Source organism: Macaca nemestrina, chromosome X (genome assembly GCF_043159975.1).
Source record: "Macaca nemestrina isolate mMacNem1 chromosome X, mMacNem.hap1, whole genome shotgun sequence".
Lineage (NCBI taxonomy): Eukaryota > Metazoa > Chordata > Mammalia > Primates > Cercopithecidae > Macaca > Macaca nemestrina.
The window spans coordinates 158,914,204-158,941,549 of NC_092145.1; the positions used below are offsets into that span (position 1 = coordinate 158,914,204).

The window sequence follows — 27,346 nt, forward strand, 5'->3', positions numbered from 1 at the left end:
GAGAACGGAATGGAATGGAGAACGGAATGGGGAACGGAATGGAATGGAGAACGGAATGGAATGGAGAATGGAATGGATAACGGAATGGAATGGAGAACGGAATGGAATGGAGAACGGAATGGAAGGGAGAACGGAACGGAATGGAGAACGGAACGGAATGGAGAACGGAACGGAATGGAGAATGGAATGGAGAATGGAATGGAATGGGGAACGGAATGGAGAATGGAATGGAATGGAGAACGGAATGGAATGGAGAATGGAATGGAATGGAGAATGGAATGGAATGGAGAATGGAATGTAGAACGGAATGGAATGGAATGGAGAATGGAAGAGAGAATGGAATGGAATGGAGAACGGAATGGAATGGGGAATGGAATGGAGAATGGAATGGAATGGAGAACGGAATGGAATGGAGAATGGAATGGAGAACGGAATGGAATGGAGAACGGAATGGAATGGAGAATGGAATGGAGAACGGAACGGAATGGAGAAGGAATGGAATGGAGAACAGAACGGAATGGAGAATGGAATGGAATGGAGAACGTAATGGAATGTGGAACGGAATGGAATGGAGAACGGAATGGAATGGAGAATGGAATGGAATGGAGAACGGAATGGAATGGAGAACGGAATGGAATGTCTCAATAAATGAATAAATAAATAAATATTTATGTTCAACTGGGTCCCTGTATCCACAAGTGTTACACGTGCGATCCAACGACCCGTGGATCAAAAATATTTGAGTAACTTGCATTGAATCTGTAGATCACTAAAAAAGAAAACAGAAAGTTCAAGAAAAAAATAAAAATAACCACACAACAATAAAAATAATAGAAATAAAACACAATAGACCGCATAAGGTCTAAAATTTTTGTTCTTTTTCTTTTGAGACGGAGTCTCACACTGTCGCCCAGGCTGCAGTGCAGTGGCACGATCTCGGCTCACTGCAACCTCCGCCTCCCAGGTTTACGCCATTCTCCTGCCTCAGCCTCCCGAGTAGCTGGGACTACAGGTGCCCGCCATCATGCCTGGCTAGTTTTTGTATTTTTAGTAGAGACGGGGTTTCAGCATGTTGGTCAGGCTGGTCTCGAACTCCTGACCTTGTGATCCGCCCGCCTTGGCCTCCCAAAGTCCTGGGATGACAGGTGCGAGCCACCGCACCCGGCCTTTTTTCTTTTTCTTTTTTTTAACGATCCCTGCGTTCTGTGGCGTTATCAGAGATTTTTTTGCCCGTCCCAAGGCCCCAGAGTGCAACTTCCCAAAAATCAGGGATGTCCAGGGCGGGGGTACAGTTTACCTTTTGGATCCGAAGCTCATAGCGGAATTTGCGATTGAAATGACTTTTCATTTTCCAGTGCATGAAGGAATGTGTCTCATTACACTCTCCAGTCATGTTGGGTGGAGTTAATCTCTCTAACAATGAGAAAAGTACTTTTAGCAGTAAAAATCAATTCTTTTTTATTTCTAGAGATACTTCACACAGGACTGAGCCGTGCTGGGGGCGCTGGGGGAAGTGACCCTCCTTAGGATTTGCATCCTGGGAACCCCACTGTCCTGGGAGCAGCCTTGAGAACCACCCTTTTGGTCACTTCAGTCCCAGCTTTTCTGAGGATTGGCAGGTGCACATCTTTGTCCCTGCCCCCTCCATCTCTGGGCTCAGCCCCGCTGGGCAGCCTGGCCCACTCCCCACCCCTGCCCAGCGCCAACCCCCACTCCCCATGCCCCCTCTGCCCGCCTACAGCCCACTGCAGCCTTGAGGGCCCTCTCCGCAGCATTCAGGATGGGCCCTCCAGAGACTCCTGCACTTTTGACCTGTACATATCCTTCTGGAACTGCCACTTCCCGGCTTCTCTCCTCCCGCCCATCCCCACCTCAGCCCCCTGAGGGGATGTCCCGCCACTCCCAGCGGCCCAGGGCATCCTCCACGTCCAGGGAACCCCAGGCACTTCCACATTCTCAGGCCAGCGCAGCCCTGTGTCTCCGGCTGTCTGTCTGGGTCTCCCCTGGGCCCCTGGAAGCAAGTCCAGCCCTGGCCCCCGCCTCCTTCTCCCCCTCCTCCTGCTCTCCTGTTCTTTCTCCCCTTCCCTACCCTCCTCCCCCTCCACTCCTCCTCTTCCTCTCCCTCCTTTTTCTACCCCTTCTCTCTCTCCTCCCCATTCTCCTTGTCACCCTCCTCTTCCCCTCTCCTTTCTCCTCCTCCTCCCCTGCTCATTCTCCTCCTCCTTCTCCTCTTTTTCTTCCTCCTGTTCCTTCTTCCTTCTGCCCCTCCTCCTCCTTTTTCCTCCCCTTCCTCCATCCTCTCCCCTCCTTCTCCCTCCTCCTCTCTTCCCTTCTCCCCCTCCACCCTCCTCCCCCTCCTTTTCCTCCCTCTCCTCCTCCTCCCCTGCCCATTCTCCTCCTCCTTTTTCTTCCTCCTCTCTTCCTGCTGCTCCTTCCTTCTGCCCCTCCTCCTCCTTTTTCCTCCCCCTCCTGCTCCCCTTCCTCCATCCTCTCCCCTCCTTCTCCCTCCTCCTCTCTTCTCTTCTCCTCCCTCCACCCCCTCCTTTTTCTCCCTCTCCTCCTCCTCCCTTGCCCATTCTCCTCCTCCTTCTCCTCCCACTCCTTCTGCCCCCCTCCTCGTCCCTCCCTCTCTTGCTCTCCTTCCTCCACCCTCTCCCCTCCTCCCTCCTCCCTCCTCCTCTCTTCCCTCCTCCCCCTCCTTTTCCTCCCTCTCTTCCTCCTTTCTCCTCCTCCTCCCCCTCCTCAGCTCACTACCCTTATACCCCCCCTTCTCTGTCTTCCCCTCCCTCCCCCTCCTACTCCTCTCCATTCTCCTTCCTCTCTTCTCCCTCCTCTTCCTCCTCCACCCTCTCCTCCTCCTCCTTCTTTCTGCCTCTTGTTCTTTCTTCTCCTCCTCCTTCCCTCCCCATCTCCACCTCCTCCCCCTCCTTTCCCTCCGTCTTCTTCTCTTCCTCCTCCTCCTTTTCCTGTTTCCTCTTTTCTTCCTTCTCCTCCTCTTCCCCCTGCTCATGTTCTTCCTCTCCTCCCTTCTCTTCTCCTTGTCCTTCTCCTCCTCTTCCTCATTTCCCCCTCCTCTTCCAAGGTATCCAAGCACCCTCCCCGTGGGGTCAGGGCACGTCCGCTCTGGGCATATTGACATTCTCACCACCTGGGAGGTTCCCCGGAGCTCGGATGTTGTGGACTGAAAGTGTGTGTCCTCCTGTCCCAAATTCCTGTGTTGAAGCCCTGACCCCTGGTTGGACGGTGTTAGAAGGTAGGGCCTTTGGGAGGTGACTGGGGTGGGCTGAAGTTATGAGGGTGGACCGCTATGATGGGGGGGTACCATGACCCGTGATGGAACCCATGATGAGGGATTCCATGACTCATGATGGAACCTATGATGGGGGCTCCCATGACCCATGACCCATCATGGGGGCTCCCATGACCCACAATGGAGGCTCCCATGACCCATGGTTGCGGGGGGTCCCATGACTCATGATAGGACGCATAAGGGATCCTATGACCCATGATGGAACCCATGATGAGGGATCCTATGACCCATGATGGAACCCAAGATGAGGGATCCTATGACCCATGATGGAACCCATGATGAGGGATCCTGTGACCCATGATGGAACCCATGATGAGGGATCCTATGACCCATGATGGAACCCAAGATGAGAGATCCTATGACCTATGATGGAACCCATGATGAGGGATCCTATGACCCATGATGGAACCCATGATGAGGGATCCTATGACCCATGATGGAACCCATGATGAGGGATCCTATGATCCATGATGGGACCCATGATGAGGGATCCTGTGACCCATAATGAAACCCATAATGAGGGATCCTATGACCCAAGGTGGGACCCGTGACAGGGGATCCTATGACCTATGATGGGGGATTCTATGACTCATGATGGGGATCCCATGGCTCATGATAGGACCCATGATGGGGGATCCTATGACCCATGATGGGGGGGTCCCATGACCCATGATGGGACCATGATGAGGGATCCCATGACTCATGGTGGAACCCATGATGGGGGATCCAATGATGCATGATGGGACCTATGATTGGGGATCCTATGACCCATGATGGGGGTGTTGCATGACCCATGATGGGACCCGTGACGGGGGATCCTATGACCTATGATGGGACTCATGACAGGGGATCCTATGACCCATGCTGGGAGGGGTCCTATGACCCATGATGGAACCCATGATGAGGGATCACATAACTCATGGAGGAACCCAAGATCAGGGGTCTCATAACTCATGGTAGGACCCATGACGGGATCCTATGACCCATGATGGGGGATCCTATGACCTGTGATGGGACCCATGATGGGGGATCCTATGACCCCTGATGGAACCCATGACAGGGGATCCTATGACCAATGATGGAACCCATAATGAGGGGTTCTATGACCCATGATGGAACCCATGATAAGGGATCACATAACTCAGGGTGGAACCCATGATCAGGGGTCCCCTAACTCTTGGTGGGACCCATGACGGGGGCTCCTATGACCTATGATGGGACCCACGATGGGGGCTCCTATGACTCATGATGGGACCCGTGACAGGGGATCCTATGACCCGTGACAGGACCCATGACGGTGTGAGTGCCCTTCTAACACGCGACCCCAGAACTTCATCTCTCTCTCTCTCTACCATATGAAGACATAGTGAGAAGATGACCCTCTCCAAGCCAGGAGGAGACCTCCCTAGGAGCCCAGTCGGCCAGCACCCTGACCTCCAACGTGCAGCCTCTGGAAATGCGAGAGGCCAGTGTCTATGTGTGGGCCCACCCGGTCCGTGGGATGTGGCCTGAGGCTTAAAACCGTGGCCTCGCAGAGCTGAGGGTGGGAGGGAATGTCGTGGGCTACTCACCAATCTGTGAAAAGAAGACAAACTTATCTGTGCAGGGGATACTGACGGCTGCGCTCCTGCCCCTCACCAGGATGTGGGAACTTTGAGAACCGCGGGAGAGTCGAGCGATGTCATCGAACCGACACCCGATCTGTGTTCCCCGAGCATCCGTTTTGTAGTGAAGGCACCTGTACTGTTCGTGGCTCCTGTGGTAAGCGGTGAGGTTGCGGGACGACCGTGCCCCGAAGGCCTGCACCGGGGACAGCCCGACCTGCCCAAGGGCACACCTACTTGGGATTGTTCAAGTACAGGTCGTACTGGACGTCAGCGGGGGCCGCCGGGCCTACCACCCAGCTGCAGCTCAAGAAATCCACGTCATGAACCCAGCAGGTCAGATTCTCCGCGCCTGCCCGAGGCGTCCCAGCTGGGTTCACAAACATAAAAGAAAACTCGAATCGGGACCAGGTGCGGGGGCTCACACCTGTCACCCCAGCACTTTGGGAGGCCCACGCGGGTGGATCACCTGAGGTCAGGAGTTCGAGACCAGCCTGGCCAATGTAGTGAAACCCCGTCTCTACTAAAAATACAAATATTAGCCGGGCGTGGTGGCTCATGCCTGTCATCCCAGCACTTCAGGAGGCCGAGGCGGTTGGATCACCTGAGGTCAGGAGTTCGAGACCGGCCTGGCCAACATGGAGAAACCCCATCTCTAATAAAAATATTAAAAAATTAGCCAGGTGTGATGTTGGGCCCCTGTCATCCCAGCTACTAGGGAGGCTGAGGCAGGAGAATTTCTTGCACCCGGGAGGCAGAGGTTGCAAGAAGCCGAGATCGCATCAGTGCACTCCAGCCTGGGCGACAGAGGGAGACTCTGTCTCAAAATAAATAAATAAATAAATAAAATTCCAATCGCTTTTTAGAGTGCCTTTCGTATTTTGAGACCATGGAGGATACACAAGCAATTGTAAAAAAATAGTAATAATACAGAGAGATCCTAGACATTCTTTTATTTATTCATTTTTATACAGAGTCTCGCTCTGTCGACCAGGCTGGAGTGCAATGGTGCGATCTCAGCTCACTGCAACCTCTGCCTCCCGGGTTCAAGCGATTCTCCTGCCTCAGCCTCCTGAGTAGCTGAGATTACAGGCACCCGCCACCACACCCGGCTAATTTTGTATATTTAGTAGAGACGGGGTTTCACCATGTTGGCCAGGCTGGTCTCGAACTCCCGACCTCAGGTGATCCACCTGCCTCGGCCTCCCAGAGTGCTGGAATGACAGGCATGAGCCCCCACACCGAACCTCCCCAGGGAGCACTTTTACAGCCAAACCCACCTCTCTCCAGCTCTCGCTCCTGCTTATATCCCTGCAAACCAGGAGACTGTTTTCTATTTATAAAATGTTGCCATTTCAAGACAGTTGTATAAATGAAATCACTCTGTGTGTTACACTCTGGCGTGCTCTTTTTTTCCAACTCAGCATAACTCCCTGGGAATCTATTAAACTTAAAAATAATTAACTCGAGGCCAGGCACAGTCGTTCACGCCTATAATCCCAGCACTTTGGGAGGCCGAGGTGGGCGGATCACCTGAGGTCGGAAGATTGAGACCAGCCTGGCCAACATGGTGAAACCCCGTCTCTACTAAAAATACAAAAATTAGCCAGGCATGGTGGCAGGTACCTGTCATCCCAGCTACTCGGGAGGCTGAGGTGGGAGGATCACTTGAGCCTAGGAGTTTGAGACCAGCTTAGGTAACATAGCAACACCCCATCTCTATTTAAGGCGGGGCGTGGTGGCTCACCCCTGTACTCGCAGCACTTTGGGAGGATGAGGCGGGCAGATCACAAGGTCAGGAGTTTGGATCAGCCTGACCAACATGGTGAAACCCCATCTCGACTGAAAATACAAAATTAGCCAGGTATAGTGGCGGGCGCCTATAATCCTAGCTACTCAGGAGGCTGAGGCAGGAGAATCGCTTGAACCCGGGACGCGGAGAAAGAGAAAGAGAAAGACAGAGGGAAAGAGAAAGAGCAACAGAGAGAAGGAAGGAAGGGAGGGAGGGAGGGAAGGAAGGAAGGAGAGGAGAGGAGAGAAGGAAAGAAGGGAGTGAGGCAGGGAGGGAAAGAAAGAGAAAGAAGGAAGGAAGGAAGAAGGAAAGGAAGGAAAGGAAGGAAGAAGGAAGGAAAGAAAGAAAAGAAAAGAGAAAATAGAAAGGAAGGAGAGAAGAAGAGAAGGAAAGAAGGGAGTAAGGCAGGGAGGGAAAGAAAGAGAAAGAGAAGGAAGGAAGAAGGAAAGGAAAGGAAGGAATGGAAGGAAGGAAGGAAAGAAAGAAAAGAAAAGAGAAAGGAAAGAGAGGAGAAAGAAAGGAGTGAGGCAGGGAGGGAAATAGAAAGAAGGAAGGAAGAAGGAAAGGAAAGAAAGGAAGGGAAGGAAGAAGGAAGGAAAGAAAGAAAAGCAAAGAGAAAAAAGGAAGGAAGGAAGGAGAGAAGAGAAGGAAAGAAGGGAGTGAGGCAGGGAGGGAAAGAAACAGAGAAGGAAGGAAGGAAGGAAGAAGGAAAGGAAAGAAAGGAAGGAACGGAAGGAAGAAGGAAGGAAGGAAAGAAAGAAAAAGGAAGGAGAGAAGAAGAGAAGGAAAGAAGGGAGTGAGGCAGGAGGGAAAGAGAGAAGGAAGGAAGGAAAGAAGGAAAGGAAAGAAAGGAAGGAACGGAAGGAAGGAAAGAAAAAAGGAAGGAAGGAAGGAGAGAAGAGAAGGAAAGAAGGGAGTGAGGCAGGGAGGGAAAGAAAGAGAAAGAAGGAAGGAAGAAGGAAAGGAAAGGAAGGAACGGAAGGAAGAAGGAAGGAAAGAAAAAAGAGAAAAGGAAGGAAGGAAGGAGAGAAGAGAAAGAAAGAAGGGAGTGAGGCAGGGAGGGAAAGAAAGAGAAAGAGAAGGAAGGAAGAAGGAAAGGAAAGGAAGGAACGGAAGGAAGAAGGAAGGAAAGAAAAAAGAGAAAAGGAAGGAAGGAAGGAGAGAAGAGAAAGAAAGAAGGGAGTGAGGCAGGGAGGGAAAGAAAGAGAAAGGGAAGGAAGAAGGAAAGGAAAGGAAGGAACGGAAGGAAGAAGGAAGGAAAGAAAAAAGAAAAGGAAGGAAGGAGAGAAGAAGAGAAAGAAGAGTGAGGCAGGGAGGGAAAGAAAGAGGGAAGGAAGGAAGGAAGAAGCAAAGGAAAGGAAGGAAGAAGGAAGGAAGGAAAGAAAAAAGGAAGGAAGGAGAGAAGAAGAGAAGGAAAGAAGGGAGTGAGGCAGGGAGGGAAAGAAAAAGAGAAGGAAGGAAGGAAGGAAGACAGATAAGGCAGACACAGGGAGGGAGAGACGGAGAGAGGGAGGGAACAGACGGAAAGAACACACACACAATGAACATTTTTCTCACTGTTCTCAGGGAAGAGGATCCACGTGGAGAACGGGGGACTGGCCACTCGGACGGTGTAGTTGGTCCCTTCACATAAGGAAATGGCTCCGAACTGGCAATAGCTGTTGTTCATTGCCTGAGAGAGACACGGGAATGTGATGGCTGCGGGGAGACCATGCTGAATTTGATGCTAAGGATGTTCGGATGTTTTCTGAGGTCGAATTTCGCTCTTGTCGCCCAGGCTGGAGTGCAGTGGCGCGATCTCGGCCCACCGCAGCCTCTCCCTCCCGGGTCCAAGCCATTCTCCTGCTTCAACCTCCCAAGTACCTGGGATTACAGGTGCCCGCCACCACGCCCGGCTAATTTTTAAAGTATATTTTTGGGTAGACAACAGGGTTTCACCACGTTAGCCAGGCTGGTCTCGAACTTCTGACCTCAGGTGATCCGCCCGCCTCGGCCTCCCAAAGTGCTGGGATGACAGACGTGAGCCACTGCGCCCGGACAAAATTTCCTTAGTTTTTTTTTTTTTTCCCCCCAACATTTGTGGTTCTAGATAAACTTGAGAGTCAGTTGGCCACGGTATATGGTAAAATTGCCTTGGGGTTCTAAACTGTTTAATCTCTACTCTCCAAAATCACATATGGAAGCCCTAATGTTCAATTGTGACCGTATTTGGAGCTGGAGTCTTTAAAGAGGCGATTCGGGTAAAATGAGGTCATTAGGGTGGGCCCTGATCCAATAGGACTGGTGTCGTTGTAAGAAGAGGAGATGGGGACACAGACACACACAGAGGGACGACCCTGTGAGGACACAGGGAGAAGACGGCGACTCCAAGCCCAGGAGAGAGGCCTCAGGAGGAACCAGCCCTGCCCACACCTGGATCTCAGACGTCCAGCCTCCAGGACTGTGGGAGAATCAATGTCTGTTGTTTAGGCGTCCTGGGCTGTGGGACTTTGTAATGGTGGCCCGAGCAGACGCATAAAGGCCTGTGATTTGAATTGTATTGAACAGACATAGCACTTGGAGGGGACGAAATGGGTTCTCAAGGAAACGTGTTCCTTTACCACAAGACACTGACTTGGAAATCGCTCACATTCTCACCTGGGCCGCCCCGTGAGGTCTGGCCCTGTTCTCCAACCCTGAGAACGCAGGTGATGACAAGCTGGGGGATTTGGAAGGATTTCGGGATGAGAACCATGTTTCCTGAGCACACACTTTTGTTTTTTGTTTTGGTTTGTTTTGTTTGAGACGGATGTTTGCTCTTGTCGCCCAGGCTGGAGGGCAGTGGCGCGATCTCAGCTCACTGCAACCTCCGCCTCCCAGGTTCAAGCGATTCTCCTGCCTCAGCCTCCTGAATAGCTGGGATGACAGGCATCTGCCACCACGTCTGGCTGATTTTTATTTTTATTTTTCAAGACAAAGTCTCGCTCTTGTCCTCCAGACTGGAGTGCAATGGCACAATCTCGGCTCACTGCAACCTCCGCCTCCCGGGTTCAAGCGATTCTCCTGCCTCAGCCTCCCGAGTAGCTGGGATTACAGGCACGCACCACCACGCCTGGCTAATTTTTATATTTTTAGTAGAGACGGGCTTTCGCCACATTGGCCAGGCTGGTCTCGAACTCCTGGCCTCAGGTGATCCATCCGCCTCGGCTTCCCAAAGTGCTGGGATGACAGGCGTGAGCCACCACGCCCAGTTAATTTTCGTATTTTTAGTGGAGACATGGTTTTGCCATGTTGGCCAGGCTGGTTTCGAACTCCTGACCTCAAATGATCCACCTGCTTTGGCCTCCCAAGGTGCTAGGATTATAGGCGCCCGCCACCACACGTAATTTTTTTTTGTATTGTTAGTAGAGACAGGGTTTCACTATGTTGGCCAGGCTGGTCTCGAGCTCCTGACCTCAGGTGATCCACCCGCCTCAGCTTCCCAAAGTGCTGGGATTACAGGTGTGAACCACGGTGCCTGGTCCTCTCTCTCTCTTTTTGAGACACAGACTCTCTCTCTCGCCCAGGCTGGAGTGCAGTGGCGCGATCTCGGCTCACTGCAACCTCCTCTTCCCAGATTCAAGCGATCCTCCCGCCTCAGGCTCCCGTGGTCTCGAACTCCTGGCCTCAGGTGATCCATCCGCCTCGGCTTCCCAAAGTGCTGGGATGACAGGCGTGAGCCACCACGCCCAGCTAATTTTCCTATTTTTAGTAGAGACGGGGTTTCACTATGTTGGCCAGGCTGGTCTCGAACCCCTGACCTCAGGTGATCCGCCCGCCTCGACCTCCCAAAGTGCTGGGATGACGGGCGTGAGCCATCGCACCCGGCGTGCGGTTTGGTTTTCCACCAGTCATAGGTTAGCCTCGTTTCATTTTCACGTCCACCCTGTCCAGTGTGTGCCACCTCGGATATCCCGCGGATGGGGAACCAGACCCTCCAAACTCACTTCAAATCCCACAGCTGGCTTCGGGGCAGAACCCAGGCACTTATGACAACAGTGACGGGAGCAGTACTGGTTCTCAGATTCCTGCGGGAGACGGAAACGTCTCGTTTGTCAACCGTAGAGAATAGGATTTACCGGCATAGAATAGTCGGTGCCTTTGATACACTCCACGTCGGTCACATTTCTGTTCAGGTCCCACATCAACTGCTGAGTCTTTTCTTTCATCCTTAGATTCCTGATTGGTGCATTTGGATCTAAAACGGTGACAGGTTGGAGTTAGAAGAGATACACACAAATCTTTTTTTTTTTTTGGAGACGGAGTCTCGCTCTGTCGCCCAGTCTGGAGTGCAGTGGTGCGATCTCGGCTCACTGCAAGGTCCGCCTCCCGGGTTCACGCCATTCTCCTGCCTCAGCCTCCCGAGTAGCTGGGACTACAGGCGCCCACAACCGCGCCCGGCTAATTTTTTGCATTTTTAGTAGAGACGGGGTTTTACCGTGTTGGCCAGGCTGGTTTTGAACTCCTGACCTCAAGTGATCCACCCGCCTCAGCCTCCCAAAGTGCTGGGATGACAGGCGTGAGCCACCGCGCCCGGCCGGTAAAAGGCAATATTCTATCACATTTTGCTGGTCACCCGAGGCGAGAAACATACATCAGATATTTCTCCAGGGGTTTATCTCTGATCGGCCACTTAGAAAACTTGAGGAAATGACTCTGTAAACTGTAAAGGATCTTCAGTGGTTATCAAGGTCAACAACCTTGGTCTGATAAGCAAGACCAAAACAGAAGAACATTTAGACTTCTGACATTATTTTCCCCTAACTTTGAAGCATAATTTATGCCTTCAAACAAACTCACTGAGAAAAAAATTCTTATAAGACTATTATTTATTTACTAATTTATTTATTTATTTATTTATTTAGAGATAGAGTCTCGCTCTGTCTCCCAGGCTGAAATGCAATGGCACGATCTCAGCTCACCGCAACCTCCACCTCCTGGGTTCAAGGGATCTTCCCAAGTAGTTGGGACGAGAGGTGCACACCACCATGGTCAGACTTTTTTTTTTTTTTTTTTTTTTTGAGACGGAGTCTCGCTCTGTCGCCAGGCTGGAGTGCAGTGGCGCGATCTCGGCTCACTGCAAGCTCCGTCTCCCGGGTTCAAGAGATTCTCCTGCCTCAGTCTCCTGAGTGGCTGGGACTACAGGCACCTGTCACCATGCCCAGCTAATTTTTTTGTATTTTCAGTAGAGACAGGGTTTCGCCATGTTGGCCAGGCTGGTCTTGATCTCCTGACTTCGTGATCTGCCCCCCTCGGCCTCCCAAAGTGCTCTGTCGCCCAGGCTGGAGTGCAGTGGCGTGATCTTGGCTCACTGCAACTTCCACCTCCTGGGTTCAAGCGATTCTCCTGCCTCAGCCGCCCGAGTAGCTGGGATTACAGGCGTGTGCCACCACGCCCAGCTAATTTTTGTATTTTTAGTAGAGACGGGGTTTTACCATGTTAGCCAGGCTGGTCACGATCTCCTGACCTCATGATCATCCATCTGCCTTGGCCTCCTGAAGTGCTGGGATTACACACTTGGGCACGGTGGCTCACGCTGGCAATCCCAGCACTTTGGGAGGCCGAGGCGGGTGGATCACCTGAGGTCAGGAGTTCGAGATCAGCCTGGTCAACATGGTGAAACCCCGTCTCTACAAAAAACAGAAAAATTAGCCGGGCGTGGTGGCAGGCACCTGTATTCCCAGGTACTTGGGAGGCTGAGCCAGGAGAATCAATGCAACCCGGGAGGTGGACGTTGCAGTGAGCCACGGTCACGGTATTGCAATCCAGCCTGGGCAATAAGAGTGAAACTCTGTGTCAAAAAAAAAAAGTTAAAGAATGAAAAGCAAATTAAAATGAAAAGAAATTCAAGCTAAAAGGAAACTGCTGTAATAGCAGACAGTAAAAACGAATGAAAAAAAGGCCGGGCACAGTGGCTCACACCTGTAATCCCAGCACTTTGGGAGGCTGAGGCACGTGGATCAGCTGAGATCAGGAGTTCGAGACCAGCCTGACCAACATGGCGAAATCCTGTCTCTTAAAAAAAAAAAATAGAGAAATTAGCCGGGCGTGGTGGCGGGCACCTGTAATCCCAGTACTTTGGGAGGTCGAGGCGGGTGGATCACTTGTGGTCAGGAGTTCGAGACCAGCCTGACCAACATGGCGAAATCCCGTCTCTATAAAAAAAAAAATAGAGAAATTAGCCGGGCGTGGTGGCGGGCACCTGTCATCCCAGTACTTTGGGAGGTCGAGGCAGGCGGATCACTTGTGGTCAGGAGTTCGAGACCAGCCTGACCAACATGGCGAAATCCCGTCTCTATAAAAAAAAAAATAGAGAAATTAGCCGGGCGTGGTGGCGGGCACCTGTCATCCCAGTACTTTGGGAGGTCGAGGCAGGCGGATCACTTGTGGTCAGGAGTTCGAGACCAGCCTGACCAACATGGCGAAATCCCGTCTCTATAAAAAAAAAATAGAGAAATTAGCCGGGCGTGGTGGCGGGCATCTGTAATCCCAGTACTTTGGGAGGTCGAGGCGGGTAGATCACTTGTGGTCAGGAGTTCGAGACCAGCCTGACCAACATGACGAAATCCTGTCTCTATAAAAAAAAAATAGAGAAATTAGCCGGGCGTGGTGGTGGGCACCTGTCATCCCAGCGACTTGAGAGGCCAAGGCAGGAGAATCGCTTGAACCTGGGAGATGGAGGTTGCAGTGAACTGAGATCGCGCCACTGCACTCCAGCCTGGATGACAGAGTGAGACTCTGTCTCAAAACAAAACAAAAAAGAAAAAAGAAAGAAAAAAAAACATAACATAAACCGTGCAGGAAACCGAAACGGTAAACTGGCGCTCCGGATCCCAGCGTGCGACTTTCATCCAAAGACCTCACATGGCGTCTGTGTCACCATCAGGTGCCTGCCTGTGACATCGTATTGCCGTTGTGCCAGACGCTGCGTTACAGGGACCTTGGCGACGGGTACAAGGAGGTCTCCGAGTCATTCCTGACCGCCGCACGAGACTCTGCCATGAGCTCAACATGGAAAGTCTCCCCGAAGAACAGCAGGTGACATTGTGCGTTTGTCCCCCGACCCTACACGGTCGATTTTTTTCTCCAGCTCTTACCCTCCTTGGTTTGCAGGAGACAGGGCGTGGCGACCAGGAGCAGCGTCAGCCAAAGGAGGGTCATCGGGAAGGACGGAGGTGCCTGCTGGAGGAGAACGGAGAGTCAGGCAGCGGGGACTGGCCATGTCTGTTTGCACGTTTGCACATGACCGCGTGCATGCCTGTGCACACGTGTCTATAAGCATACGTGGCTGTGTGCCTGCCCATCTGTGTACATTTGTGTGCCCGCGTGTATCTGGGTGCACACATACGTGTCTGTGTGTTTTCTTTTCTGTGTGTGACAGAGTCTCGCTCTGTCACCCAGGCTGGAGTGCAGTGGCGAGATCTCGGCTCGTTGCAACCTCCGCCTCCCGGGTTCAAGTGATTCTCCTGCCTCAGCCTCCTGAGTAGCTGGGATGACAAGCACCTGCCACCACGCCCAGTTAATTTTTGTTTTTGTTTTTGTTTTTTTTTTTGAGACGGAGTTTTGCTCTTGTTGCCCAGGCTGGAGCGCAGTGACGCGATCTCGGCTCACCGCAACCTCTACCTCCTTGATTCAAGCGATTCTCCTGCCTCAGCCTCCCAAGTAGTTGGGATTACAAGCAGGCACCACCACGCCCGGCTAATTTTGTATTTTTAGTAGAGACGGGGTTTCACCATGTTAGCCAGGCTGGTCTCGAGCTCCTGACCTCAGGTGATCCGCCCGCCTCGACCTCCCAAAGTGCTGGGATTACAGGTGTGAGTCACTGCACCCAGCCAACCTTTTGTATTTTTTAGTAGAGACAGGGTTTCGCCATGTGGGCCAGGCTGGTCTCGAACTCCTGACCTCAGGTGATCCACCTGCCTTGGCCTCCCAAAGTGCTGGGTTACAGGTGTGAGCCACTATGCCCGGCTGTGTTTCTGTGTTTTCATGCATATGTATCTGTGCGTGTGTTCCATGCATACACACATGTGCATACACCAATATACACGCATGAGTCTGCCTGTGTGCGTGCCTCCATGTGCCTAAAAGTGCATATTTATGTGCATGCATGTGTGAATGTATGTATACAAAGGTGTTTGCATGAGTGTGTACGTGTGCATGTATGTGCATTTCTGTGTGTGTACGCATCTGTGTGTGTGTCAGCCTTTCCATTTTGAAAGAACCTCTACCGGCCAGGTGCAGTGGCTCACGCCTGTCATCCCGGCACTTTGGGAGGCTGAGGCAGGTGGATCGCCTGAGGTCAGGAGTTCAAGACCATCCTGGTCAACATGGTGAAACCCCGTCTCTACTAAAAATACAAAAATTAGCCGGGCGTGAGGACACTCACCTGTCATCCCAGCTACTCGGGAGGCTGAGGCAGGAGAATCGGTTGAACCCGGGAGGCGGAGGTTGCAGTGAACCGAGATCGCACCACTGCACTCCAGCCTGGACAACAGAGCAAGACTCCACCTCAAAAAAATAAAAATAAAAAAAGAAAGCAGATGAGGTCACAGATATATTAATTATCTTGATTTAGCCATTCCACAAGGCATACGTCTTTCAAAACAGGGTTAGACACCACAAATATATACAATTTTGGCAATTAAAAAAATAATTTTTCACATGCCTGTAATCCCAGCTACTTGGGAGGCTGAGGCAGGAGAATCGGTTGAACCCGGGAGGCGGAGCTTGCAGCGAGCCGAGATCGCGCCACTGCACTCCAGCCTGGATGACAGAGCGAGACTCCATCTCAAAAAAAAAAAAAAAAGAAAAGAAAAGAAAAAGAAAAAAGAAAATTAGCCAGATGTGGTTGCAGGCACCTGTCATCCCAGCTACTCAGGAGGCTGAGGCAGGAGAATCGCTTGAACCCGGGAGGCGGAGCTTGCAGTGAGCTGAGATCGCCCCACTGCACTCCAGCCTGGATGACAGAGCGAGACTCCGTTTCAAAAAAAAAACAAAAACAAAAAACGGATAGTCCGTTCTTGGCTCCGGCTGTATCCACAAACCAGTAAAACTCATCCCCTGGGGCACAGCGGGAAACTCAGATGACAAAGCAGTGGAAGGAAGTTTAATTAGAATTATGAGTCAACGCAGACAGAAATTCTTAAGTGGCTGCAGTTACGGTAACAAAGGGGTGCAGGGCCTCAGCCTCCTGGGCTGGAACTGTTTCCGATGTCCCAGACAGGCTGGTTCTCCTACACCTTACTGTGGAGTGATAGCTTTCTTTTCTCTTTATTTTTCTTTCTTTTTTCTTTCTTTCTTTTCTTTTCTTTTTTTTTTTTTTTTTTGAGACGGAATCTCACTCTGTCGCCCAGGCTGGAGGGCAGTGGCGCGATCTTGGTTCACTGCAACCTCCACCTCCCCGGTTCAAGCAATTCTCCTGCCTCAGCCTCCTGAGTAGCTGGGATTAGAGGCACACGCCACCACACTCAGCTAATTTTTGTATTTTTAGTAGAGAAGGGGTTTCACCGTGTTGGCCAGGCTGGTCTCAAACTCCTGACCTTAGGCAAACCTCCCTTCTTCGCCTCCCAAAGTGCTGGGATGACAGGTGTGAGCCACCGCGCCCAGCCTACCATCTTTTAAAGAACCAAATGGCTTTAGCATCAGTAGGCCTTGCAAGGCAACAGGCGGTATCTAGAGTCTCCATTCGGACAGAGTCTGTGTTCAGCTCAGCCAAGAGACCAGGGGGTGAGTGCCCATAGTGGCCACACGGTCCAAAGTGTGCTGGGCACACCATGCACAGTCACACTCGCCTATAGGGGCCGTGGTCCAGGAAGACACCGGAGAACGTTGGGACATCTGTGCTCTTAACATTTATTGATCAATATTTTCACTGGCCAGGCGCGGTGGCTCACGCCTGTCATCCCAGCACTTTGGGAGGCGGAGGCGGGGGTGGACTGCCCGAGGTCAGGAGTTCGAGACCAGCCTGACCAACATACGAAACATACTAAACATACAGAATCTCTACTACTCTACTAAACATACAAAATTGCTACTAAACATACAAAAATTAGCCGGGCACGGTTGTGGGCGCCTGTAGTCCCAGCTACTCAGGAGGCTGAGGCAGGAGAATGGCTTGAACCCGGGAGGCGGAGCTTGCAGTGAGCCGAGATCGCGCCACTGCACTCCAGCCTGGGCGACAGAGTGAGACTCTGTCTCAAAAAACAAAAAAAAAAAAACACACCACCACTTCTATCTTCTAGAACATTGTCGTCACTCCAAAAGGAGACCCCAGGTCCATTAAAGACCCGTGCTTCCCCCACCCAGCCCCTGGCAACCACTCATCCACTTTCTGTCTCTGTGGATTTACCTGTATCTGGACATAGGGAATAAATGCAATCGTACGGACACCATGTATCTTTTTGTATCTGGCTTCTCTCAGGAAGCATGATGTCCTCAGTGTTCACCCACACTGCCACCTGTGGCAAAGCCCTGTTCCTTTTCATGGCTGTGTAATATTCCACTGTGTGGATGGACCACATTATATTTCTCCATTCATCTATAGAGGGGTATGAGGGCTCACAGCACCTCTTGGCTACTGTGAATGAAGCTGCTTGTTCCTTTTCATGGCTGCATAATACTCCACTATGTGGATGGACCACATTATATTTCTCCATTCATCTATAGAGGGCTACCATGAATAAAGCTGCTTGTTCCTTTTTCATGGCTGCGTAATATTCCACTGTGTGGATGGACCACATTATATTTCTCCATTCATCTATAGATGGGGGTATGAGGGCTGTCTCCACCTCTTGGCTACCATGAATAAAGCTGCTTGTTCCTTTTTCATGGCTGCGTAATATTCCACTGTGTGGATGGACCACATTATATTTCTTCATTCATCTATAGATGGGTATGAGGGCTCACACCACCTCTTGGCTACTGTGAATAAACCTGCTTGTTCCTTTTCATGGCTGCATAATACTCCACTATGTGGATGGACCACATTATATTTCTCCATTCATCTATAGAGGGGTATGAGGGCTCACAGCACCTCTTGGCCACTGAATGAAGCTGCTTGTTCCTTTTCATGGCTGCATAATATTCCACTGTGTGGATGGACCACATTATATTTCTCCATTCATCTATAGATGGGGGTATGAGGGCTGTCTCCACCTCTTGGCTACCATGAATAAAGCTGCTTGTTCCTTTTTCATGGCTGCGTAATATTCCACTGTGTGGATGGACCACATTATATTTCTCCATTCATCTATAGATGGGTATGAGAGTTCTCTCTACCTCTTGGCTACTGTGAATAAACCTGCTTGTTCCTTTTCATGGCTGCGTAATATTCCACTGTGTGGATGGACCACATTATATTTCTCCATTCATCTATAGATGGGTATGAGAGTTCTCTCTACCTCTTGGCTACTGTGAATAAACCTGCTTGTTCCTTTTCATGGCTGCGTAATATTCCACTGTGTGGATGGACCACATTATATTTCTCCATTCATCTATAGATGGGTATGAGAGTTCTCTCTACCTCTTGGCTACTGTGAATAAACCTGCTTGTTCCTTTTCATGGCTGCGTAATATTCCACTGTGTGGATGGACCACATTATATTTCTCCATTCATCTATAGATGGGTATGAGAGTTCTCTCTACCTCTTGGCTACTGTGAATAAACCTGCTTGTTCCTTTTCATGGCTGCGTAATATTCCACTGTGTGGATGGACCACATTATATTTCTCCATTCATCTATAGATGGGTATGAGGGCTCATACCACCTCTTGGCCACTGTGAATAAAGCTGCGAGGAGGGACCTGAGGTTTCACCAGCCATCCGGGACATTCTGAGTCCCACCAGCCTTTGAAAACCACTGAGAACGGCATGAAAAGACTGGGGTCCCAGCCCCAAAAACGGCTACCCGGCTGGCAGTCAGCCCACCCTGGGCGTGAGCTCTTTCACTAGCTTTCTAAATAAACAGAGAACTCTGTTTATTAGAATCCGGGCTTTCTAATAAACAGAGAACCCTAGGCACGTGTGGGTGTTTACATTTTTCTAGCAAGCACGCCGAAAAACCGGAAAACACAGTAACATTACTTCTAACGCTATCAACTTTCTCAACCCAAGGCGTCTGAGATGACATGACGGCTTCCAGCACGCGAGCCACATACCAACGATGAATGAGATCGCAAGCATCCCTCTTTGGTACCGGGCCATTGAACGTGCCGTGTGGTACCCACGGACGGCAGGTCTCAGCGGAAACCGGTTCGGTGCCAGTGAATGCCCCGTGTCTGCCAGGACGGATTTAGGAACCCACCATCCACCGCCTCCCGTGCTTGCCATACCTTAAATGCAGATCCAAGTCCTGTGTGGAGGAAACAGCACGAAAGGTGTAGTCTGATATTTTCCCTGTGTGTGCTAGAAGCAGCTTCCCCGAAGAGAAACCGAACGTTGTCCTCCCAGATTGAGCTGTTTTATAAGCTCCAGCCGGGGCCCCACCCCGGAAAGTCAGACCCAATGGGGATCTGGCAGTGGGGAGGGGCCGTCAGAGACCCCCTTTCTCTCCCACGGGCTGGGATCCCGGGGTCAGCAGGTTCGTAACCCGCGGCAGACTTTCCTTGAAAGATTCTTTCTTTGAAACTTGTCATGTTCCCCGTTCTCATTTTTTTTTTCTGCCAGTGTTTCTGTTTGCTATAATTAGAATTCAGGCTATAGCTATTCAAGCAGGATTGGGCAACTTCCTGACAGAGTAAATTCAGCCCTGGAGGGGTGAATGCTGGTATCCAGGGGCTCCTGCCTGTGTCTCGTCCCTGTGCCCAGACAGGGGAGGTGGCTCCCGGTCTCAGATGACGGATCTTATTAAAGATACGTTAGTGGCCAGGTGCAGTGGCTCACGCCTGTCATCCCAGCACTCTGGGAGGCCGAGGCGGGTGGATCATTTGAGGTCAAGAGATGGAGACCATCCTGGCCAACATGGTGAAACCCCCATCTCTATTAAAAATACAAAAATTAGCCTGGCATGGTGGTGGGCACCTGTAATCCCAGCTTCTTCGGAGGCTGAGGCAGGAGAATAGTTTGAACCTGGGAGGCGGAGGTTACAGTGAGCCAGGACGGCACCACTGCCCTGCAGCCTCGGTGATAAAGCAAGACCCTGTCTCAAAAAAAAAAAAAGTGGTCAGGTGCGGTGGCTCACACCTGTCATCCCAGCACTTTGGGTGGCCGAGGCGGGTGGATCACCTAAGGTCAGGAGTTCGAGGCCAGCCTGGCCAACATGGTGAAATCTCGTCTCTACTAAAAATAAAAAAATTAGCCAGGCATGGTGGCAGGTGCCTGTCATCCCACCTTCTCCGGAGGCTGAGGCAGGAGAATAGTTTGAACCTGGGAGGCAGAGGTTACAGTGAGCCAGGATGGCGCCCCTGCACTCCAGCCTGCATGAGAAAGCAAGACTTTGTCTCAAAAAAAAAAAAAAAAAAAAAGATATCTTAGTGGTCAGGTGCAGTGGCTCACGCCTGTCATCCCAGCACTTTGGGAGGCTGAGGCAGGTGGATCACCTGAGGTCAGGAGTTCAAGACCATCCTGGCCAACATGGTGAAATCTCGTCTCTGGTAAAAATACAAAAATTAGCCAGGTATGGTGGCAGGTGCCTGTAATCCCAACCTTCTCCGGAGGCTGAGGGAGGAGAATAGTTTGAACCTGGGAGGCGGAGGTTACAGTGAGCCAGGATGGCGCCATTGCACTCCAGCCTGGGTGATAAAGCAAGACTCTGTCTCAGAAAAAAAAATAAATAAATAAAAGATATCTTAGTGGTCAGGTGTGGTGGCTCACGCCTGTCATCCCAGCACTCTGGGAGGCCGAGGCGGGTGGATCACCTGAGGTCAGCAGTGCGAGACCATCCTGGCCAACATGGGGAACCCTCGTCTCTAGTAAAAACACAAAAATTAGCCAGGCGTGGTGGCAGGTGCCTGTAATCTCAGCTTCTCCCATGGCTGAGGCAAGAGCATTGCTTAAACCCGGGAGGCGGAGGTTACGGTGAGCCAGGATGGCGCCACTGCACTCCAGCCTGGGTGATAAAGCAAGACTCTGTCTCAAAAAAAAAAAAAAAAAGCTCTTTGTAAAGTCCCTCCCTCTGAATTTATCAGCTCTCTCGTGCTTGGCACCCTTTTCAATTCCAGCCCAACCTCAGCCGTTCCCTGGAGCCCCCACCTTGCAGCCCGGTTCCTTTTTTTTTTTTTCCCCAGGCTGGAGTGCGGTGGCGCGATCTCCGCTCGCTGCAACCTCTGCCCCGGGTTCAACCGATTCTCCTGCCTCAGCCTCCCGAGTAGCTGGGATGACAGGCGTCTGCCCACCACGCCCGGCTAATTTTTTGTGTTTTTAGTAGAGACGGGGTTTCTCCATGTTGGCCAGGCTGGTCTTGAACTCCTGACCTCAAGTGATCTGCCCGCCTCGGCCTCCCAAAGTGTTGGGATGACAGGCGTGAGCCATGGAGCCCGGCCCTGCCCCAGCTTTTTCTCTCTCCACTGCTGTTCTAGGGTGAATTACCTCTCTCCCCACCGCCCCCTAAATTGACGTCCACCTGGAGTCTCACAAGCTGACCTTACTTGGGAAGAGCGTAGTTGCTGATATAATTAACTCCAATGAGATTTTCTGGGAGCACGATGGACTCTAAAGGCAGTGACAGGTGTCCTTCTGAGAGATAGAAGAGGAGACGTAGACACAGAGGAGGAGGCCAGGTGGAGACGGAGGCAGAGACTGGAGTGATGCAGCCACAAGCCCAGGGACGCCTGGAGCCCCCAGGAGCTGGGAGAGGCAGGAAGGAGCCTCCCCTACAGCCTCTGGAGGAAGCTGGATACAACTTAAGTTGACTGATCTGTGGTCTCCCCAAAAGACATATCCCTGTCGCTATCCCCAGAACCTGTGAATGAATCTTATTTGGAAAAGGAATCTCTGGAGATGTCATTGGATGAAGAATCTCAAGATAAGATCATCCTGAATCATCTGGGTGGGCCCTAAATCAAACAACACTTCATTTGGAAAAATAGTCTTTGCAGATGTGTTTAAGCAAAGGATCTGGAGATGAGATCATCCTGGAGTAGGGTGGGCCGTACATCCAATGACAGGTGTCCTTCTAAGAGACAGAAGAGGAGACACAGACACAGAGGAGGAGGCCACGTGGAGACGGAGGCAGAGACTGGAGTGATGCGGCCACAAGCCCAGGGATGCCTGGAGCCCCCAGGAGCTGGGAGAGGCAGGAAGGACCCTCCCCCAGAGGCTCCAGAAAGAACCAGACACAATTGCAGTGGGTTGGGATGGTGACCTCAAAAGATCTGTCCATGTCCTAACCCGTAGACTTGTGAATAGAATCTCATTTAGAAAGAAGGTCTCGGCCGGGCGCGGTGGCTCAAGCCTGTAATCCTTGCACTTTGGGAGGCCGAGACGGGTGGATCACGAGGTCAGGAGATCGAGACCATCCTGGCTAACACGGTGAAACCCCGTCTCTACTAAAAATACAAAAAAAAAAAACTAGCCGGGCGAGGTGGCGGGTGCCTGTAGTCCCAGCTACTCGGGAGGCTGAGGCAGGAGAATGGCGTGAACCCGGGAGGCGGAGCTTGCAGTGAGCTGAGATCCGGCCACTGCACTCCAGCCTGGGCGACAGAGCGAGACTCCGTCTCAAAAAAAAAAAAAAAAAAAAAAAAAAGAAAGAAGGTGGTCTCTGCAGGTGTCATTCAGTTGAGTATCTTGAGATGAGATCACCCTGGATTAGCTCAGCTCTAAATAGAATGACAGGTGTCCTTCTAAGAGACAGAAGAGGAGACACAGACACAGAGGAGGAGGCCACGTGGAGATGGAGGCAGAGACTGGAGTGATGGGGCCACAAGCCCAGGGACGCCTGGAGTCCCCGGGAGCTGGGAGAGGCAGGAAGGATCCTCCCCTAGAGCCTCTGGAGGGAGTGTGACCCTGAGAAAGCTGAATCTCAGGCTTCTGGTCTCCAGGACTGCAAGAGAATAAATTTCTGTTGTTTTAAGCCGTCCAGTTTGTGCTCATTTGTTTTGTTCAGCCGAGGCACCCACAGCACCCATTCCCTGGGTGGTCAAAGTCCTGCCTCCCCCAGGGGATGGACTCCTCTCCTACAGGTTCAGAATTCACATCTTTTTTTTGGAGACGGAGTCTCGCTCTGTCGCCCGGGCTGGAGTGCAGTGGCGCAATCTCAGTTCACCGCAACCTCTGCCTCCCGGGTCCACGCCATTCTCCTGCCTCAGCCTCCTGAGTAGCTGAGATTGCAGGTGCCCGCCACCACGCCTGGCTAATTTTTGTATTTTTAGTAGAGACGGGGTTTCACCGTGATGACCAGGCTGGTCTCAACTCGTAACCTCGGGTGATCCACCCGCCTCGGCCTCCCAAAGTGCTGGGATGACAGGCGTGAGCCACGGCGCCCAGCCCAGAAGTCACATGTTGAGAATTCAGGGCATTTCTGAAATGAGCGGCGTTGGACATGCAATGCCCTTGGCGTTCTGGGCAGAGGCTGACTCTGATGCATCAACCTGGGTGGGGCATCGCCCACCAGCTCTGGGGAAACAAGGGCCTGGGAAGGAGAGGGTGGAGACGGGCACAGGCGGGGACGCAGGGGGACTTGAAATGCAGGAGGAGGTGCCAGGCAGGTCCTAGGCAGAAGCATGGAGATGACAAGGGGATGACGAGGCAAAACTACCCCACGCTTTTACCTCAGAACGGCTCCCGTTACAAACACACACAGGCGCTGGCGTTACGCGGGCCGTGGAGGGAGGCAGAGAAGTGAGAAACTGTGATTTGGGGCAATGACCCTGAGTTTCCACTGTTTCTCAAAAAAAAAAAAAAAAAAAAGAGAGACAGAGAGAGACCAGGCGCGGTGGCTCATACCTGTCATCCCAGCACTTTGGGAGACCAAGGCGGGTGGATCACCTGAGGTCAGGAGTTCGAGACCAGCCTGGCCAACATGGTGAAACCCCGTCTCTACTAAAAATACAAAACGTAGCCAGGCGTGATGGTGCACACCTGTGATCCCCACTACTCAGGCGGCTGAGGCAGAAGAATCCTTTCAACCCGGGAGGTGGAAGTTGCGGTGAGCCGAGATCGCACCACTGCACTCCCGCCTGGGCGACAGAGCCAGACTCCATCTCAAAAATCAATCAGCCAGCCCTGATTCTGTTTTTCAGTGCGTGTCCCTGGCAAGGAGTGGGGGCCATGGTTGCACTTATAGTGATTTTTATTTATTATTTATCATTATTTTACTTAATTTTTCATTTATTTGAGATGGAGTTTCGCTCTGTCGCCCAGGCTGCAGTGCAGCGGTGCGATCTCCGCTCACTGCAAGCTCCACCTCCCGGGTTTAACGCCGTTCTCCTGCCTCAGCCTCCCGAGTAGCTGGGACTACAGGTGCCGCCACCACGCCCGGCTATTTTGTTGTATTTTTAGTAGAGACGGGGCTTCACCGTGTGGGTCAGGCTGGTCTGGAACTCCTGACCTCAGGTGATCCGCCCGCCTCGGCCTCCCAAAGTGCTGGGATTACAGGCGTGAGACAAGCAGCCCACCTAATTTTTTTTTTTTTTTTTTTTTCCAGAGACAGCGTCTCATTCTGTCTCCCAGGCTGGAGTGCTATGAAGTGGTACCATCTTAGCTCACTACAGCCTTGAACTCCTGGGCTCAAGTGATCCCCTCTCCTCAGCCTCCCAAATAGTTGACGTAGATGCGTCTGGCTAATTTCTTTCTTTCTTTTTTTTTTTTTTTTGAGACGGAGTCTCGCTCTGTGGCCCAGGCTGGAGTGCAGTGACCGGATCTCAGCTCACTACAAGCTCCGCCTCCCGGGTTCACGCCGTTCTCCTGCTCAGCCTCCCGAGTAGCTGGGACTACAGGCGCCCGCCGCCTCGCCCGGCTAATTTTTTGCATTTTTAGTAGAGACGGGGTTTCACCGTGTTAGCCAGGATGGTCTCGATCTCCTGACCTCGTGATCCACCCGTCTCGGCCTCCCAAAGTGCTGGGATTACAGGCTTGAGCCACCGCGCCCGGCCGCGTCCGGCTTAATTTCTTAATTATTTTATAGAAATGGGGACCTTGACTGGGTGCTGTGGCTCACACCTGTCATCTCAGCACTTTGGGAGACTGAGGCGATGATCATGAGGTCAGGAGTTTGAGAGCAGCCTGGCCAACATGGGCGAAACCCCATCTCTACTAAAAATACAAAAATTAGTCGGGCGTGGTGGCCGACGCCTGTAATCCCAGCTACTCAGGAGGCTGAGGCAGGGGAATTGCTTGAAGCCGGGAGGCAGAGGTTGCAGTGAGCTGAGATGGTGCCACTGCACTCCAGCCTGGGTGACAGAGCGAGATTCTGTCTCAAAAAACAAAACAAACAAACAAAACAACAAGAAAAGAAAAAAAAAGAAGAGAAGCGAGGGAGGGAGGGAGGAAGGAAACAGAGAGATGGAGGAAGGAGACAGGGACAGAGGGAAGAAGAGAGAGGGAAGGAGGAAGGAAGGAGAAAAGGAGGGAGGGAGGGGAAGGAGGAAGAGAGGGAAGGAGGGAAGGAAGGAAGAAAAAAGGAAGGAAATCAAGGAAGGAAAGGAGACAGGGCGAGAGAGGAAAGAAAGGAAGGAGGAAGGGAGGGAAGAAAAAAGAAGGGAAGGAAGGAAGGGAGGGAGGGAAGGAGACAGGGAGAAGAGGAGGGAGGGGAGGAAGGAGACAGGGAGGGAGGGAGGAAGGAGACAGGGAGGGAGGGAGGAGGAAGGAGACAGGGAGGGAGGGAGGGAGGAGACTAGGGAGGGAGGAAGGAGACAGGGAGGGAGGGAGGAAGGAGACAGGGAGGGAGGGAGGGAGGAGACAGGGAGGGAGGAAGGAGACAGGGAGGGAGGGAGGAAGGAGACAGGGAGGGAGGGAGGAGACAGGGGAGGGAGGGAAGGAGACAGGGAGGGAGGGAGGAAGGAGACAGGGAGGGAGGGAGAAGGAGACAGGGAGGGAGGGAGGAAGGAGACAGGGAGGGAGGGAGGAAGGAGACAGGGAGGGGAGGGAGGAAGGAGACAGGGAGGGAGGGAGGAGGAGACAGGGAGGGAGGGAGGAAGGAGACAGGGAGGGAGGAAGGAAGTCGGGAGGAAGGAGACAGGGAGGGAGGGAGGAGACAGGGAGGGAGGGAGGAAGGGAGGGAGGGAGGAGACAGGGAGGGAGGGAGGAAGGAGACAGGAGGGAGGGGAGGAGACAGGGAGGGGAGGAAGGAGACAGGGAGGGAGGGAGGGAGGAGACAGGGAGGGAGGGAGGAAGGAGGGACAGGACGGGAGGGAAGGAGACAGGGAGGGAGGGAGGAAGGAGAGAGGGATGGGAGGGAGGAAGGAGACAGGGAGGGAGGGAGGGAGGAGACAGGGAGGGAGGGAGGAAGGAGACAGGGAGGGAGGGAGGAAGGAGACAGGGAGGGAGGAGGAAGGAGACAGGGAGGGAGGGAGGAGACAGGGAGGGAGGAAGGAGACAGGGAGGGAGGGAGGAAGGAGACAGGGAGGGAGGGAGAAAGGAGACAGGGAGGAAGGGAAGGAGACAGGGAAAGAGGGAGGAAGAGAGAGGAAAGGAGAGAGGAAGAAGGGAAGGAAGGAGACAGGAAGAGAGGGAGGGAGGGGGGCAAGAAACTTGAGCAAAATCTCCAAGCGGGCAGCCTGAACCGGGTCATGGTCTTGCTGTTGGAATTCTCAGGGGCGGTTTTATCGTGAGGCCTCCCCAGATGGCAAGGAGAGAGAACCAAGGCTTTGGGGGCCCCTCCCAGGGTGCCTCTACCCCGGCTGTAACTTCCCACCTGCTGTGGTCCATGTGAGCGGGGATGGGGGTTGAGGGAGCCTTTACCCCACCCACAGGGAGTGTGAGGTCCTGGCCCTGCTTTGCAGTTCTCTGTGTTAAACCAGGGCCATCCCCCTGGCTGGTGCTGTGGTGAGGATTCAGGAGGCAACGGTGGCCTCAGGGACGGGTGGCTTTTGGACGTGCCTGTGCCCCTGGATCGGGTGGGGAGGGCTCTGCAATATGTTAATGTGACCGTTTCCCTCAAAAAAAAAAAAAAAGGCCGGAAGTCAGACCCACCTCCCTAAGTCCCCGCAGAGGCCAACAGCTTTCAAAGCTTTTCCTCTTTCCTGGACGACCTGCTAACCCCACCCCACCCCTGGGCTGCCCACCGCTCCCGCCGGCATCCTTCCTCCCTCATTCTGTGAATCACAGGGTCAAGGTCTCCCCTGGGCCAGTGGCTTTCAGCAACCAAAGTCACAGCAGACACCTCTGAGATCTCCTCTGTGATGAAACCCTGACTCATTAGGACGCCTGGGCTTCAACCAACCGGGCATTGTACCTCTTTTTTTTTCTTTTCTTTTCTTCTTTCTTTTTTGCTTCCACCAACCCTTGAAGTCTGCTTGGGGGCCCAGGTGTCTCCTGTCAACTGTCTACAGACACGCAGAAACGTTGACTGCAGCCCAGGAGGCTAGGGGTGCACCCAGGCCCCACCAAAGTCTCCTACACAGGTTTTCTTTTGTGCTTTTCAGATGGACTTTTCGCTCTTGTCGCCCAGGCTGGAGAGCAGTGGCGCGATCTCGGCTCACCGCGCCTCCGCCTCCCGGGTTCAAGCGATTCTCCTGCCTCAGCCTCCCA

The 27,346-nt window shown here is 52.4% G+C and overlaps 1 protein-coding gene across 3 annotated transcripts in view; it reads right to left on the minus strand.

Annotated features, from left to right (window-relative positions):
- The window catches only part of LOC105478052 (interleukin 3 receptor subunit alpha), a 43,319-nt gene extending 23,913 nt beyond the window's left edge, over positions 1-19,406 (minus strand). For 2 of the 3 annotated variants that reach the window (XM_071088339.1, XM_071088341.1), the window contains exons 1-7: positions 19,054-19,405; positions 13,822-13,906; positions 10,804-10,922; positions 8,264-8,378; positions 5,152-5,284; positions 4,882-5,066; positions 1,298-1,413 (exon numbers count right to left, since the gene is read on the minus strand). In XM_071088339.1, the coding sequence (XP_070944440.1) occupies positions 1,298-1,413; positions 4,882-5,066; positions 5,152-5,284; positions 8,264-8,378; positions 10,804-10,922; positions 13,822-13,885 (732 nt within the window). In that variant the 5' untranslated portion in view covers positions 13,886-13,906; positions 19,054-19,405. Of the gene's footprint in view, positions 1-1,297; positions 1,414-4,881; positions 5,067-5,151; positions 5,285-8,263; positions 8,379-10,803; positions 10,923-13,821; positions 13,907-19,053 lie in introns of all 3 variants that reach the window. The other variant, XM_071088340.1, reaches the window with a different exon arrangement.
- Positions 19,407-27,346: the final 7,940 nt, after the last annotated feature.